Source organism: Chrysemys picta, chromosome 2, assembly GCF_011386835.1.
Source record: "Chrysemys picta bellii isolate R12L10 chromosome 2, ASM1138683v2, whole genome shotgun sequence".
Taxonomy (NCBI): Eukaryota; Metazoa; Chordata; order Testudines; family Emydidae; genus Chrysemys; species Chrysemys picta.
Genome location: NC_088792.1, coordinates 290,949,606 through 290,966,483, shown reverse-complemented (window position 1 = coordinate 290,966,483; position 16,878 = coordinate 290,949,606). Strand labels below are relative to the sequence as shown.

General features: G+C 50.0%; 2 protein-coding genes across 51 annotated transcripts in view; one reads left to right on the top strand and one right to left on the bottom strand.

The window, feature by feature from the left end:
- SCRIB (scribble planar cell polarity protein) overlaps positions 1-16,878 on the bottom strand; it is a 210,447-nt gene that overhangs the window by 16,867 nt on the left and 176,702 nt on the right. For 36 of the 50 annotated variants that reach the window (XM_024112161.3, XM_008175709.4, XM_024112168.3 and 33 more), the window contains 4 exons: positions 9,119-9,283; positions 8,232-8,371; positions 7,794-7,831; positions 6,778-6,852 (listed from right to left, as the gene is read on the bottom strand). In XM_024112161.3, coding sequence (XP_023967929.1) covers positions 6,778-6,852; positions 7,794-7,831; positions 8,232-8,371; positions 9,119-9,283 — 418 coding nt within the window. The remainder of the gene's footprint in view (positions 1-6,777; positions 6,853-7,793; positions 7,832-8,231; positions 8,372-9,118; positions 9,284-16,878) is intronic. The other 14 variants (XM_065582346.1, XM_042861255.2, XM_065582345.1 and 11 more) reach the window with 3 other exon arrangements.
- IQANK1 (IQ motif and ankyrin repeat containing 1) overlaps positions 1-16,878 on the top strand; it is a 142,224-nt gene that overhangs the window by 120,457 nt on the left and 4,889 nt on the right. The gene's annotated exons all lie outside the window — the stretch shown is intronic.

Sequence of the window (16,878 nt, the reverse complement as noted above, 5' to 3'; positions counted from 1 at the left end):
CTCTTCATGGGACATGGAATCCTTGAACTTGAGGAGAGAGCCTGTAGCAGGGTGGTTACCCCGCTCCTGCCTGAGGGGTTTCAAACAGCCCTGCCTGGGGCTGTGGCTGGAGAAAGCAGCTTGCAGGCTAAGCTGATTGGGGGAAGTGGCTGCAGCTGGGGCCACGCCCCAAACAGACTCCGCTGGCCCTATAAAGGCCAGGGCGGCCAGGAGCTCAGCAATCTCTCTGAGTGCAGAGAGAGAAGGGCCTGGCTGCAGCAAGCTAGAGATAGCGTACCTGAGTGGAGCAGGGCTGGGGACAGGCTGAGGAGCTGGGGAGCTCCAGCCTGGAAAGCCCCAGGCTGCGGCCTAGTATTAGGCCAAGGGGTACTGGGGGTTGCAGATAGGGTGACCAGATCACCAAAGACAAATATCGGGACGCGGGGGGGGGGGGTGACGTGGGGGGGGCGGGGCGGGGGCGGGGCCAAAAAAAAAAAAAAAAAAAACCTTCCTCCGCAAGTGCTGGAGGGAGGCCCGGGAGACTCAGGGGAAGCGCGGGGCCGGGGTGAGTAACAGTCCGGCCTGGTCCCGAGCAGGCAGGACTCAGTCGGGCGGTAGGGAGAGGAGGGGGGCAGCCCGCGGGGCCAGGCGGCGGCTGTTCTCCGCCCCGGGCAGCGGGACTCGGGAGCAGCCGCTGCTGCAGCTCCCACTGCCGCGGGGGAGGAAGCGGCCATGGCGCTTGGCGGCTGTGGCTCTGGCGCCCCCGAACCCCCCGAGCCGGGGCCTGCTGCGGGGACCCAGCAGCGCGCACGCTGCGCCCAGCCCCTGGCCAGTGTCTGGGCTGCTGCCCAGCTGGTGCTATCGCGCGGCAGCCCCGGAGTGGGGGCAGCAGGCCCCAGCCCCCCCGTCCCGCAGGGGAACGAACGGGGCTGGGCTGCCAATGCCTCCACCCCGGGGCCACCGCGCGATAGCACCAGCTGGGCAGCCCAGACGTGCCTAGCCAGGGGCTGGGCCCAGCATACGCGCTGCTGCAGGCCCCGGCTCGGGGGGTTTGGGGGCGCCAGAGCCGCCGAGCGCCATGGCCGCTTCCTCCCCCGTCCCCTGGCCCCGCGGGTCGCCCCCCTCCTCTCCCAACCACCCAACTGAGTCCTGCCTGCACTGGGCCAGGCCGGACTGTTACTCACCCCGGCCCCGCGCTTCCCCTGCCTCTCCCGGGCCTCCCTCCAGCGCTTGTGGAGGGAGGGGGAATGGTGAGCCCGGGGAAGAGGCGGGGATTCGGGGAGGGAGCCAATCGGGGGAGGAGGGGGCGGAGTCGGGGCAGGGGGGGGGCGCGAGCACTTCCGGGCTCGAGGCTCGGGGCATTTCCTTGTTTGTCCGGTTGTCCCGACCGCACGTCGGTCGGGACGCGGGACAAACAAGGAAATATCGGGACGGTCCCGATAAAATCGGGACGTCTGGTCACCCTAGTTGCAGAGGGCAGTCCCGGGGTAGGCCAAGGCAGCAGGTCCAAACCCCCCTTGCCAGTGATGAGTGGCCTATACTGCAGTTTGCCCGAGGGAGCGGGGGCCAGTTGGTGACTGGCAGCGACCTAGTGCTGAGGCAAGGTGGGGATAGTGGGTGGGGGTTCCCCAGGGAGGGGAGACCCAGATCTGTGGGGTACTGCCAGGGGGCAGCATCCCAGTAATAGGGGCACCGGGTCCTGGGAGGGACACGGGCACCAGTAGAGGACAAGGCGGATCACCGGCCTGCAGAGGGCGCTCCAGAGGCTGGTGAGCTAATTCCCTGGACGACCAGCAGGAGGCGCCGCAGGGGTGAGTCCGGACCCTCTTACAGAGCCCCACAAGTTAAAATTGTAGTGGTTCAAGAGGGGCTGGTGATTTGCCACCCGAAACTGGAGGCTAGCCATAGAATAAATCGGCCGAATAAGTCGTTTTTTCGCCTCTTTATTCTTAGGGGTAGAACTGGTGGGCCCCGTTTGTCCCATTCATTGGCCACCGACACAACCAATGAACCCGATGGCGGATAAGTATATAAGTACTCGAACCCCTTTGCGGGGGCAAAGTACTTGTTTCCGCCCTTTTCGAGGTGGGCGGGATGGAAGACGGGGTCTGCCAGATGGCCTTGGCGATATTCAGGACCCTATCGTGAACCAGGAGCGCAACCTGGGTTGGGGCGGACGCAGAGAGCACGTTAAAAAGCGTGTCCATCTGCTCCTACATCTCCTCCACTTTGAGGAACAATTTAGCCGCCACCTTCTGGAGCAGAACCTAATGCTGGCGGAAGTCTTCCGGTGAGCTAGCTCTGGAGGTTCTGCTACCGCTTTGTCTGGGGAGGAGGAAGATGACTGGATGGCGGGAGGCCTAGGTGGTGTGGCCTTGGGGGAGAGTGGCCTTGGGGTTTGTACTGGCTCCTCACCCGAGGCGGTTGCCGGGACGTCCTGCACCGAGCCCGGTGCCGCAGATGCTGGGGGTACCGCCTGTGGTCTGTCTGATACGGCAACCGAGGGCTGGCAGGAGTGGGGCACCAGCATGACAGGAACGTCCCATGTGTTCCAATACGGCCATTGGGACGGCCACTGGCTTTGGTGCCAGGTCGGCACCAATGCCACTGATGCACCTTCAGGAGCCCACTCATGCTGTCTGGGCGAGGGACTGAACTGTGCCTCCGAGCCTGCGAAGTTGTCTCCCTGCGGCGACCAGGGCAGGGCTGTGGAGCCTTGAGTCTGATGGCGCATAGTTGCTGCCGGAGACTGGTGGTTGGACCGGTCTGACCGGTGCCGGGGGTAGGGGGAGCGGTGTCGCGTCGGGGAGCACCCTCGAGGTCTCAGTGATGGTGACCGATGGTGGGACGAGGACTGGTACTGGGGTGATCGACGATGCCTGGACGAACCTCTGCGCGACGAGAGAGATCAAGAGCTCAGTGCCGGCGACTCGTAGCGACTAGCCAGAGACCTGGGCTGACATGGAGACCAAGAACGTGGTGACCTGTGGCTCTGTCTTGGCTCTGGAGCCCAGTGTCACTCATCTGATTTGTGTGAGGCCTTTCCGGTGGGCTTGCCCTCAAGGGGAGCCTTAGCCTGGTCCTTTGCTGCACGCGGCGGAGGCGCTGTGGACTCTCCTGGTGCCGGGCCCTCAGAGGGGGCTGGATGCCCCATTTGCTTAGGCCTTTCACTACTACCCAGAGTCGGTGGCGGGTCCTTTCTGGGGGAGGAACCCCCCGTGGCCGAACCCTTCAACAGGTCCGGAGTGGGCGTAAGGCCCGAACAGGGTCCTTTGCCCAGAGCCCCCTGGTCGGGCTTGGCTGGTGCCATCTTCTTAGGCTTCTTCTTCGGCACCGGTGACAGTGATCGGTGCCGGGAGGACCGCAGTGCCGGAAGTGCGCTAGGCACTGGGTTCCAGTTTGGGCCATGCTGGCTCTGAAGCTGGATGCAGGGCAGCCGGCATCAGGAGGGCCCTGAGGCGGATGTCGTGCTCCTTCTGAGTCTGTGGACAAAAGTTTTGGCAGATACGACAGCGCTCCTTTATATGGGTTTCCCCGAGGCATTGCAAACAACTCTCATGCGGGTCACTACAGGACAAGCAGGGCTTGAAACCTGGAGATCGGGGCATGCCCCATCGGGGGCAAAGTCCCCGCTGGGACACTATCTAACTAAACACTTACAACTATTTACAAAGAAGCACAAGGCTAAACAGACAAAGAAAAAATGCTGACTACTTGCGAAGCAAGGGACAGAAGCGCTCCGACTGATCACCACAGGCGGTAAGAAGGAACTAAGAGGGCGCAGGGCCAGCAGTGCCTGATACTGCGCCATGAGCACGGCACTCCAGAGGGCTCCATAGCCGGCTCAGGCAAAAGTCTCCAACGGCCGGGCATGCGGGTGCGTGCACACCTACAATGGAATTGACATGAGCAAGCAGTCGAAGAACAATCAGTTGCACTCATACAAAATGGGAAATGACTGACTAGGAAGGAGTACTGTGGAAAGGGATCTGTCTGTCATAGTGGATCACAAGCTAAATATAACTCAACAGTGTAACACTGTTCCAAAAAATCAAACATCATTCTGGGATGTGTTAGCAGGAATGTTGTAAGCAAGACACGAGGAGTAATTCTTCCGCTCTTCTCTGCACTGATTAGGCCTTAACTGGAGTATTGTATCCAGTTTTGGGCGACACATTTCAGGGAAGATGTGTACAAACTGGAGAAAGTCCAGAGAAGAGCAACAAAACTGATTAAAGGTCTAGAAAACATGACCTCTGAGAGAAGATTGAAAAAATTAGGTTTGTTTAGTCTGGAAAAGAGAAGACTGAGAGGGGACATGATAACAGTTTTCAAGTATGTAAAAGGTGGTTACAAGGAAGAGGGAGAAAAAAAAATTTTCTTAACCTCCGAGGCTAGGACAAGAAGCAAGGGGTTTAAATTGCAACTAGGGCGGTTTATGTTGGACATTAGGAAAAACTTCCTGTCAGGGTGGTTAAGCACTGGAATAAATTGCCTAGGGAGGTTGTGGAATCTCCATCATTGGAGGTTTTTAAGAGCAAGTTGGACAAACACCTGTCAGGGATGGTCTAGATAATACTTAGTCCTGCCATGAGTGCCGGGGACTGGACTAGATGACCTACGAAGGTCCCTTCCAGTCCTTCGATTCTATGAATCAGCAGTGATTTCCCAACATCAGCACTTAAGTTTCTGTCCCTCTCTCTTCATCTGGCCCAGGTGTCTGAAAATGATTTGTGTCTGTGTGCAAAATGAAGACATTTAGAGACTACAGAGCAGTAACCATTTGAGAGTGGCCAAAATTGTAACTAAGGGATAACCTGAGTAACAGTATAGACCAAACCCTTAGCAGCTACCTTGAGCTCTGCTAATGCCAGTCTAGCTCTGGGGGATGAACGGTGAGACTCCTGGGCTTGAGATCTTTGCCTCCTGATAGCAGATTAAATACCGCTGTAATAAATGAGTGCTGGGAACCTACTCCTCATTTGCTGGCTCCCACCCCATCCTGGGCCAGGGTAACAAAGGTAATACCCCTGGGAGCTACTGTTACATCTTCCTTTTTGAAAATCAATGTGAATTAACCCTAATATCAGCCAAAACAGCCACCCCAGACAAACAGCTTGTTAACGACACACCCAGACTCCAAGGCTGGAGGCTGGGGAGATGACCTAACGCAGCACGGAGGAGAGGATTATTCTCTGCTACAGATATCTGTCCATAACTGTTATCTCTGCGGCCCAATGGCTCTCTGACTACATGGCCACTGCTCAGTTTCTCTGCAGTGGTCTGTACAGCTGCTGAGGTGGATCTGCGACCTGGCGCCTGTGTTTGCTGTCCCTGATGTTTCGCTGTCTGTGATTGGCTGGGGGTGTGTTCCTTCTGCGAGCAGCATTCTGGGTGTCCCCTGAAAGCAGAGCTCTGGTGTCCTCTTTGGCTTTGTGGAGATGTCTCAAGTTCCTTGCATAGGACGACCCTCAGGGTTTGTAACACTGGTGCTGCTGGTTCAGCTAGTTCCTTGGCACATTCTGGTTTGAAGTTAATATTCCTCCTCCTTGCAATGGAATAACTGCTTGGCATTCTTGTCCTAATCTTTCTTCTGTTCTAGTTCCCTGGTGCTTAGCTATGTGTTAATTATGTCAGGGTCAATAGTCTCTCACTGAAACAGTTTGTCAGATGTTGGCACCAAGGTTTTTGCCTGTAAGTCCCCTGTTTGGTAACTCTAAAACCACTGGGAGGTGTGTGGTGATATTTTAACAGTGCTAACAATGGATGCTTGAAATCCACAAGGTTTTAAAACCTTTGTTTTTTGTTATTTGGATTGATTTTTCCACAATCCCATTTGACTGCTTGTAATAAAGAGCTTGAACTAATGGATCAGCGAATTGCTAAAATGAGTAACTCATGAATTGCTCTTACAGCTCAGAGAGAGGTCACTACTCATGCCACACCACTGCATCCTGCATGGAAAGGGCTCTGAGGACTAGTTTCCTGTCTCAATAATTGTGTTTCTGTGGTTCCTTGTCAGGGGCTGAATGGTACCAGATCTCGCATTAGCAGTAGCTGCCTCAGCTAAAGAGTCTGGGGAGCAAAGGGTGGAAAGGTAAATTGGGAGTTCTGCTTGGCATAAAGTCTCTGGTTTTCCATGGAAGCTGCAGCTGCAACAACGGCTAGTTGTGCACAAACACCCAGTAGATTGTGAGGCTTCTTCTGTACTAGGCAAGAGGAACTTTTCATTCCTAGTCAGCTGGAGAAGAAACTCCTGGGAAGCTTTGGCATCACTCATCACAATGGTCCTTTATGAATTATTCTTACTTAGAAGGGAGATCTTCAAGGGCACTAGTGAGGGAGACATGTTCTATTGACTACAGCTCAGTTTCTTGAAGATGCCCGAAGACCACGAGCATGTCAGCTAGTCAGGCTTCCATTTAATCCCAGGGGACTCAGGGAGACTGCATCAGCAGCCCCGTTTGTCTCAGCTCCACCCATAGAAGGAGCTACAGAGACCCTTTGGCATGATTGCTAAGAGCAATGAATTAATGACCTGGTCTCTAGATGTCCCAGGAGGTGGGGTGGGATCCAGGCTGGGGAGCCAGATTCACATTCTTTCTGTGATGTACACCATGATTCTGCCATGTTCCAAAGACATTTCACCCACAGTACACATCCCCACCCTGAGGGACCCTCTGTTAGACCTCTAAGTCACATAACAGAGCTTCAGGTGAGGGCACGCCAACCAGAATCAGACCCTGATTGCTTAGCTGGCAATTGCGTGAAGACAGGAATTCTGCATGCAGCTTATACCTGAATTTCGTAAACAGGTTTGGAAGAAGGAATAGCAGCAAATTCCCGGTAGTCAAACTTCTTTTCAGACATGGACTGGAAGGGACAGCAAGAGAAGAGAGAGAGAGAAAGAGAGAGAGTGAGCGAGGGATCAGCAGCAAGCAGAGGGTTGCAGCACACTGTGGAAAGGCTTATCAGGAGATCAGAGAAGAAGGAATGGTTTGGGTAAAGGCGATGGTGACACCTCTCATCTGTGAAAGGTGGTACCAGGACTCGCATGAACAATCGTCTATTGCAGCAAGTCATCTCTGGGATATAATCCTTCAGTGCGTGATCCAGTGGACCACGCTGTATATGCCCAGGGTTTTAGGGCACTCCTGTCCTTTGCTGGCCCTGAGCCTCAGCGCATGAACTGGGGAAAATCCAGGTTCCACTGAAATCAATGGCAACTCCCATGGAATTCATTGGGGCCAGGATTTTAAACCTCCATATATTCCTAGTTCTACTATGTGACTGGGGGCAAGCCTCATCCCTTCTCTGTGCCTCAGTTTCCCTCTCCCCTTTGTCTTGTCTTTGTACACAGTGAGCTCTGACTCTCAGTGCGTGTGTACAGTGCCCAGCACTGATCTCAGCTGGGGCCACTTGAGGTAATGAAAAAAACAACCACAACAGCTGGGAGCAGGTATTGTGAGGCTTGTAGAAGGGGTGTCAGGCGTGAAAGGCTTGCTGAGGGCAAAATGCAGAGGCTGAGCTGAAGAAGCAGAGGGGATGGAAATGGAACATGTGGGAAAGGGAGGGTTCACAGACAAGTGAAATGGAAACCTAGGGAAATGAGACCAAATCTCAGCTCTCAGCAACAGGCATGGTTGAGCACACGGGGCCAGGCGGCTCACTCTCATGGCCCCATGTCTGGGATGAGTCTGTGAGTGAGGATCCCACATCCCAGCCATACGGGGCATTCTCCCCTTCCTGGCTCGCGGTGGGTGGGTATCCCAGGTTTAGAGATAAGACAAAGAGGGGGTGGCAGCAACTCCTACCAGCCTCCCTGGTGAAGTGACATTCCTGGGGCTGCAATCTGCAAAAGAAGAGGCAGAAGCACTGGTTAGTGAGGAATGCATTACGCACCCCTTCCCCCTTTGGCAGCATGCGTAAGAGCTATAAAGGGCTATGCCAAGCCTCCCAGCCACACGGTCATTTCTCTCTCCTGTTTCTCGGGCTATGGTGTTGAGTTCCACTGCTTGGGTTCCCTGGAGAATAACATGGCAAAGGGGTGGGTCTCTGTCAGTATCATACAAGCCAGGACTATCCTGGCTGCAAGATTCCAGCCCAGCCCTAGATGCGCCCCCTCAGCCTAGAAGAAATGGGGAATTCACTCTCAGTGGGCCTGTGGAAGAGTCCTGGCTAGCGCACAGATGTTGGCCTCTATCCCCAGTGATGTGGTGAACCCCACTCCCAGGATGCGTGGCATACAGTACCTTCTGGAAGCGTTGGGGAGGGGGTGGGAGCAGGTGAAGGCGATTCAGCCAGCTGTTCCAGTGTGCTGCGCTTCTTCCCCTCCTTGGACTTGGCAATCACCATCTGGGCTTTGAGGGCATCCTGCTCCAGAGACTTCATCCTGCCTCAGAGGAGGGGGAGAAAGTGGACATCAGCATCATTGAAGAGAATTACAAGTAATGCCTTCTTCTGTGCCTGGCAGCCAGCCCATGGCTCTGGGGCTGAATGTCAGAGGGCAGGGACAGAGCACTGGCTCCCATGTTCCCTCTGTGGAGAGGGTGAGGATATGTTGTGGCAGACAGAGAAAGTCAGTGTAGGAGAGAATTCAGAAAACAGCTGAATTTGCTATGATCAGCCATTAACCTCCTCCTGACACACACACACACGTGTGAATCTGGGACAGGCCTAGCCGAGCGCTGCACACCCAAGTGAGAAGCTGCAGGGCTCTCCAGAGGTGCCTGGGGATGTGATGGGGAACCATCCAGGCCAGGAGGAAGGAGGGGAATTGCAGGTATAAACCACAAGGGCGTGAGGGTTATTTCAGGCACTCTGATCTCCCCCACACTCCATCAGTGCTGCTGCATCCTGCCCCTCTTCTGGCATTTGTGAAATTCAGAACTGACTATGGTAAGATGGGCTCTGCACTTGGCAGCGGAGGCTTCCCAAGCAGGAGAACTTCTCCCTCTGATTGTTTAGATAACTGCCATCAGCCTGCAGAACCAGGGGGCAATGGGCTCTAGCACACTGCAGCAGGAGCGGGGTGTTTCTCCCCACTCCTAGAGCAGCAGCAGAGATGGCTGCAGTAGGAGGCAGGAATACAGAGAAGGACTGTGGAACATGCAACTGGAGGGGCAGGGGCTGTGCACACCTGGATTGACTTCCTGACCCAGGGGTTCTTGAGACGTGACTCTGCCCTGGGCTAGACACCTGAGCTGGCCTGGCCCCTGGTGCAGGTGCCCGCTGTCGGGACTGGTAGAGCTTCCTGGCCAGATCCTGCTCGTACTGTTTAATACTGTCTTCAAGAGTGGAGGATCTGAGGAGGAGGAGGAGGAGGAGGAGGAAAAGATAGTGGTGATGAACATCATAGCAGGCGACCACAGAGAGAGAAAGAAACAGACAGAGAGAAAAAAAAGATTGGAATGTACCCTGGAGAGAGGAGGAGTGAAGGGCTGATGCAGGCATTGGCTAGGATCAGACCAGGCTCCCGTCTCTGAGCCTGGCCAGCACCAGCTGCTTGAGAGAGTGGGGCAGGAACCCCTGGTGTGCAAGTCAGGAATAACCTGCCTATGGGAATGGCCCTTCCCAGCCCCAGCAGTTAGAGTCTGACTTCTGCTCTCGGATGGTATGCACTGGGTGGGAGGGACTAGACATGGCAGGAATGTCAGACATGGGGAGGGACTGACAAGGTGCTTACACAAGTGGGAGGCGGTGAAGCAAACAGGGTGGATACATGCTGAGGGGGAGAGAGGGTGTCTGTGTGCACCTGTCAGAAAGGGAAGGGGGCCCAGGACAGTGGACAGGTGCCCAAGGGAGGGTTGTGTTTGCCATATGCTGGATGCATGTGTATCCAAAATGGCACAGGCACGCATTGGGAAAAAGTGGGTTCATAGGAGGGCATGTGTGTGCTTCAGAGCAGCGGAGGGGTTCACAAGATGTGTATCGCTCCCTTGTGGACACACTTCTCCCCCACTGGCGTATGCCCGTGACCTTTCAAACACACCCTTCCTAGACATGCGTGCCAATGTAGGTGTGTGTGGGTGTCCTGACAGGGGACACATGGCAGTGATTGGGGGGGCGGGGTCGAGCCTCACAGGGTACACAAGCGGAGGAGTCCAGGGGTGCTCATGTCCCAACAGGGCCCAGGGACCAGCATGTGGGTATGGGTGTGTGTCCTAACAGGGCACTGATGGCAGAGGGCGTGGGGGAAGGCCCAGCAAGGTGGGTGGTGGTGGGGACACACACCAGAGAACTGGAAAGAAGCAGAAGACAGAAGATTAGACAGAAAGTGATACAATCTGCATTGTGCAATATAAGAAATACAGCGAGACTGAAGGGCAACCTAAACCTCCGTCTACCAAGCAGCTCAAGGAGTTGTACATGGGGTCCCCTTGGAGGAGACCTGAGCCCTGGCCCCTGATCACTGATACACTGCACCTAGGACTGAACCAACTCTGGCAAACAGAGGAGACGTGGTTCTCCAGAAGTGCACCGCCTCTTGTGGTAGTAACAGAGGAAGCTGCAGAGCAGACTGAGCTCAGGTGTCTGTGGTGGTGCCATATCATCTCATTTGGGGGGTGGGGGAGCTAAAATATGGTGAATTACAGGCTCTTTGTCAGTGCAGACACAGCCATGGAGAGGTAGCAAGCAGACAAGGACATACTCCACCTCAAGGGTCTTTAAACCAGAGCAAGCAGGGCCTTTAATTGGCAGCCAAATCCCCAAGAATGCTGTGGAACTGGAATGCTATGTAAAAGCTCCGGGGAAAGCTGAAGAAAGAATGTGGGAGTTTTCTGAGTCAGGAATCCCTTGGAAATTGTAATGATAATGGAGGCGTGCCAGAATTATTAATAGATTTTAAGGCCAGAATGGACCATTAGATCTAGTCTGACCTCCAAAAAGGGCAAAGCAACTAGAAAGGGAATGTCTATACCACCTGGCATCTGACTCGGGTTTGACCCAAGACCCCCTTCCATCCACACACAAATCAATCTGACTTGGGTTAGCGAGCAGTCAGGACCTAGGTCCTAACACCCTACTGGGGGATGGGTCACAGCCTAAGTCCCACTGTGATTTGGTCCCAAGCCCTGTCATTTAGCAGTATGAATGTAGCTCAAGCCGCAGACCCAAGTCAGAAGGTCTGTGTAGTGCAGTATGGACACATTAGCACACCTAAAAGACCTGGGTGCCAGCAACTGTAAGTCCAGGTTTACAATGCTAATCACTAAGAAAAATAAGTTTGTTTACATTTGCAGGAGATAATGCTGTCTGCTTCTTGTTTACAATGTCACCTGAAAGTGAGAACAGGCATTCACATGGCACTTTTGTAGCTGGCGTTGCAAGATATTTACGTGCCAGATGCGCTAAAGATTCGTATGTCCCTTCATGCTTCAACCACTATTCCAGAGGACATGCATCCATGCTGATGATGAGTTCTGCTCTATAACTATCTAAAGCAGTGCGAACCAACGCATGTTCATTTTCATCATCTGAGTCAGATGCCACCAGCAGAAGGTTGATTTTCTCTTTTGATGGTTTGGGTTCTCTCGTTTCTGCACTGGAGTGTTGCTCTTTTAAGATTTCTGAAATCATGCTCTATACCTCGTCCCTCTCAGATTTTGGAAGGCACTTCAGATTCTTAAATCTTGAGTCGAGTGCTGTAGCTATCTTTAGAAATCTCACAATGATACCTTCTTTGCGTTTTGTCAAATCTGCAGTGAAAGTGTTCGAAATGAACAACATGCCCAGGATCATCATCTGAGACGGCTGTAACATGAAATATATGGCAGAATGCAGGTAAAACAGAGCAGGAGATATACAATTCTCCCCCAAGGAGTTGAGTCACAAATTTAATTAACGCATTATTTTTTTTACAAGCGTCATCAGCATGGAAGCATGTCCTCTGGAATGGTGACTGAAGCATGAAGGGGGATACGAATGTTTAGCATATCTGGCACATAAATACCTTGCAGTGCTAGCAACAAAAGTGCCATGCAAACGCCTGTTCTCACTCTCAGATGACATTGTAAATAAGAAGCAGGCAGCATTATCTCCTGTAAATGTAAACAAACTTATTTGACTTAGCAATTGAGTCTGAAAAGGCTGAACAAGAAGTAGGACTGAGTGGATTTATAGGCTCTAAAGTTTTACATTGTTTTGTTTCTGAATGCAGTTATGTAACAAAAAAAATCTACATTTGTAAATTGCACTTTCATGATAAAGAGATCGCACTACAGTACTTGTATGAGATGAACTGAAAAATACATTTCTTATTGATAAATACATTTCCTCTTTTGATAAAGGAGGATATTGATATAATAGGCATCACAGAAACCTGGTGGACTGAGAGCAATCAATGGGACACAATCATTCCGGGGTACAAAATATATTGGAAGGACAGAACAGGTTGTGTGGGGGGGAGTGGCGCTATATGTGAAAGAAAATGCAGAATCAAATGAAGTAAAAATCTTAAGTGAATCCACATGTTCCATAGAGTCTCTATGGATAGAAATTTCATGCTCTAATAAGAATATAACATTAGGGATCTATTATAGACCACCTGACCAGGACGGTGATAGTGATGATGAAATGCTACGGGAAATTAGAGAGGCTATCAAAATTAAGAACTCAATAATAGTGGGGGATTTCAATTATCCCCATATTGACTGGGAACATTTCACTTCAGGACGAAATGCAGAGATAAAATTTCTCGATACTTTAAATGACTGCTTCACGGAGCAGCTGGTACGGGACCCCACAAGGGGAGAGGTAACTATAACAGGACCACTTGGAAATAGTGACCATAATACAATAGCATTCAACATCCCTGTGGTGGGAAGAACATCTCAACAGCCCAACATTGTGGCATTTAATTTCAAAAGGGGGAACGATGCAAAAATGAGGGGGTTAGTTAAACAGAAGTTAAAAAGTACAGTGACTAAAGTGAAATCCCTGCAAGCTGCATGGGCGCTTTTTAAAGACACCATAATAGAGGCCCGACTTCAATGTATACCCCAAATTAAGAAACACAGTAAAAGAACTAAAAAAGAGCCACCGTGGCTTAACAACCATGTAAAAGAAGCAGTGAGAGATAAAAAGACTTCCTTTAAAAAGTGGAAGTCAAATCCTAGTGAGGCAAATAGAAAGGAGCATAAACGCTGCCAAATTAAGTGCAAGAATGTAATAAGAAAAGCCAAAGAGGAGTCTGAAGAACGGCTAGCCAAAAACTCCAAAGGTAATGACAAAATGTTTTTTAAGTACATCAGAAGCAGGAAGCCTGCTAAACAATCAGTGGGGCCTCTTGATGATCGAGATACAAAAGGAGCGCTTAAAGACGATAAAGTCATTGCGGAGAAACTAAATGGATTCTTTGCTTCAGTCTTCACGGCTGAGGATGTTAGGGAGATTCCCAAATCTGAGCCGGCTTTTGTAGGTGACAAATCTGAGGAACTGTCACAGATTGAAGTGTCACTAGAGGAGGTTTGGGAATTAATTGATAAACTTAACATTAACAAGTCACCGGGACCAGATGGCATTCACCCAAGAGTTCTGAAAGAACTCAAATGTGAAGTTGCGGAACTGTTAACTAAGGTTTGTAACCTGTCCTTTAAATCGGCTTCTGTACCCAATGATTGGAAGTTAGCTAATGTAACACCAATATTTAAAAAGGCCTCTAGAGGTGATCTTGGCAATTACAGACCGGTAAGTCTAATGTCGGTACCAGGCAAATTAGTCGAAACAGTAGTTAAGAATAAAATTGTCAGACGCATAGAAAAACAAACTGTTGAGCAATAGTCAACATGGTTTCTGTAAAGGGAAATCGTGTCTTACTAATCTATTAGAGTTCTTTGAAGGGTTCAACAAACATGTGGACAAGGGGGATCCAGTGGACATAGTGTACTTAGATTTCCAGAAAGCCTTTGACAAGGTCCCTCACCAAAGGCTCTTATGTAAATTAAGCTGTCATGGGATAAAAGAGAAGGTCCTTTCATGGACTGAGAACTGGTTAAAAGACAGGGAACAAAGGGTAGGAATTAATGGTAAATTCTCAGAATGGAGGGGGTAACAAGTGGTGTCCCCCAAGGGTCAGTCCTAGGACCAATCTTATTCAACTTATTCATAAATGATCTGGAGAAAGGGGTAAACAGTGAGGTGGCAAAGTTTGCAGATGATACTAAACTGCTAAAGATAGTTAAGACCAAAGCAGACTGTGACTAATTTCAAAAAGATCTCACAAAACTAAGTGATTGGGCAACAAAATGGCAGATGAAATTTAATGTGGATAAATGTAAAGTAATGCACATTGGAAAAAATAACCCCAACTATACATACAATATGATGGGGGTTAATTTAGCTACAACAAGTCAGGAAAAAGATCTTGAAGTCATCGTGGATAGTTCTCTGAAGATGTCCACGCAGTGTGCAGAGGCGGTCAAAAAAGCAAACAGGATGTTAGGAATCATTAAAAAGGGGATAGAGAATAAGACTGAGAATATATTATTGCCCTTATATAAATCGATGGTACGCCCTCATCTCGAATACTGCGTACAGATGTGGTCTCCTCATCTCAAAAAAGATATACTGGCACTAGAAAAGGTTCAGAAAATGGCAAGTAAAATGATTAGGGGTTTGGAACGGGTCCCATATGAGGAGAGAATGAAGAGGCTAGGACTCTTCAGCTTGGAAAAGAGGAGACTAAGGGGGGGGGGGGATATGATAGAGGTATATAAAATTATGAGTGATGTGGAGAAAGTGGATAAGGAAAAGTTATTTACTTATTTCCATAATACAAGAACTAGGGGTCACCAAATGAAATTAATAGGCAGCAGGTTTAAAACAAATACAAGGAAGTTCTTCTTCATGCAGCGCACAGTCAACTTGTGGAACTCCTTACCTGAGGAGGTTGTGAAGGCTAGGACTATAACAGCGTTTAAAAGAGAACTGGATAAATTCATGGTGGTTAAGTCCATTAATGGCTATTAGCCAGGATGGGTAAGGAATGGTGTCCCTAGCCTCTGTTTGTCAGAGGACAGAGATGGATGGCAGGAGAGAGATCACTTGATCATTGCCTGTTAGGTCCACTCCGTCTGGGGCACCTGGCACTGGCCACTGTCGGTAGACAGGATACTGGGCTAGATGGACCTTTGGTCTGACCCGGTATGGCCGTTCTTATGTTCTTATGTTCTTTGGTTCATCATTTTTACAGTGCAAATATTTGTAATAAAAATAGTAATATAAAGTGAGCACTGTACACTTTGTATTCTGTGTTGTAATCAAAATCAATATATTTGAAAATGTATAAGAACATCCAAAAATATTTAATAAATTTCAACTGGTATTCTCTTGTTTAACAGTGCGATTAAAACTGCGATTAGTAGGGATTAATTTTTTTAATTGCGATTAATTTTTTTTTAGTTAACTGCATGAGTTAACTACTATTAATCGACAGCCCTAATCTAAACCAACCCAGTGCTGTGTTTAATATAAAGTGAATGTTAACTCCAATGTGGCAAGCTGCTAGGCATTGTATCTTTAAAGGAACAAATGAATCTTAATGTCTCTCCGAATGAGCCCGAAGAGGGCTGGACTTTGCAGAGCACACAGTTTGGGGAAAATTCAAGACTGGGAGCTGCTGATATTATCTTGCCAGGTATATGCAAGGCTGGTGGAGCCAGAGTGTGGCAGTGGTGTAACAAGCAAGCTGCTGGAATCAGAATTGTTGCGTCAGGGCGTCTTAACACACAGACATTCATTGCAGACTTGTCTGCTGGCTAGGAATGTTCAAACAAGAGAACCACATCAGCAGGGCATTTTGAGGGCAGGTGGTGACGCAACCCTTCACTGGTCTGGATTGCACCCTAGCATGTACCACAAGGGAACTGAGAAAAATGTCAGCAGATTCAAAGGGCAGAAGTGAGATTGTAGGACTGACAAGAAAGAAGTCAGCCCTTGTCTTGTGAGGTTCCATCTGACATGCCCTGAAATGCAAAAGCTCTGACAGAAAGAAGTGGTCTAACAAGCAGTAGTGAAGACAAAGTCCACAAACAAGTCCTTGCCTCTGCACTGAAGAGGGATGAAGAGCATGTTATAGCCCTTACCAACCATGTCATCAACACTATGACAAACCCACTTGACCCTGAATCCCATCCAGAGGTGCCTATCAACATATCTACTGTAACATCAGATGTACAAGAGTCTCTACAGAAAATACCAGATGTTCGTGAAGAATGAATGGAGAAATTTGAGAGAGGTGCACTTGAATCTGATGGGGCATGTAGCTTCTTCAGCCCAGTCAAGAAATCTGGCATCAAAACATTTGCTGCCATGGCCAAGAAGACCAAATTTGAGTCTGGCAAGGGAGGGGCAATCACACAGGAATCAGTTCAGAAACTTTTCCCCACAGAGCCCTGTCCTCCTTGTAACAACCTTTTATGTGCTTGAAAACGGTTATCATGTCCCCTCTCAGTCTTCTCTTTTCCAGACGAAACAAACCCAATTTTTTCAATCTTCCCTCATAGACCACGTTTTCTAGACCTTTAATCATTTTTGTTGCTCTTCTCTGGACTTTCTCCAATTTGTCCAATCTTTCCTGAAATGTGGCGCCCAGAACTGTACACAATACTCCAGTTGAGGCCTAATCAGCACAGAGTAGAGCGGAAGAATTACTTCTCGTGTCTTGCTTACAACACTCCTGCTAATACATCTCAGAATGATGTTCGCTGTTTTTGCAATAGTGTTACACTGTTGACTTCTATTTAGTTTGTGGTCCACTATGACCCCCAGATCCCTTTCCGCAGTATTCCTTCTCAGGCAGACATTTCCAATTTTGTATGTGTGCAACTGATTGTTCCTTCCTAAATGGAGCACTTTGCATTTGTCCTTATTGAATTTCATCCTGTTTACTTCAGACCA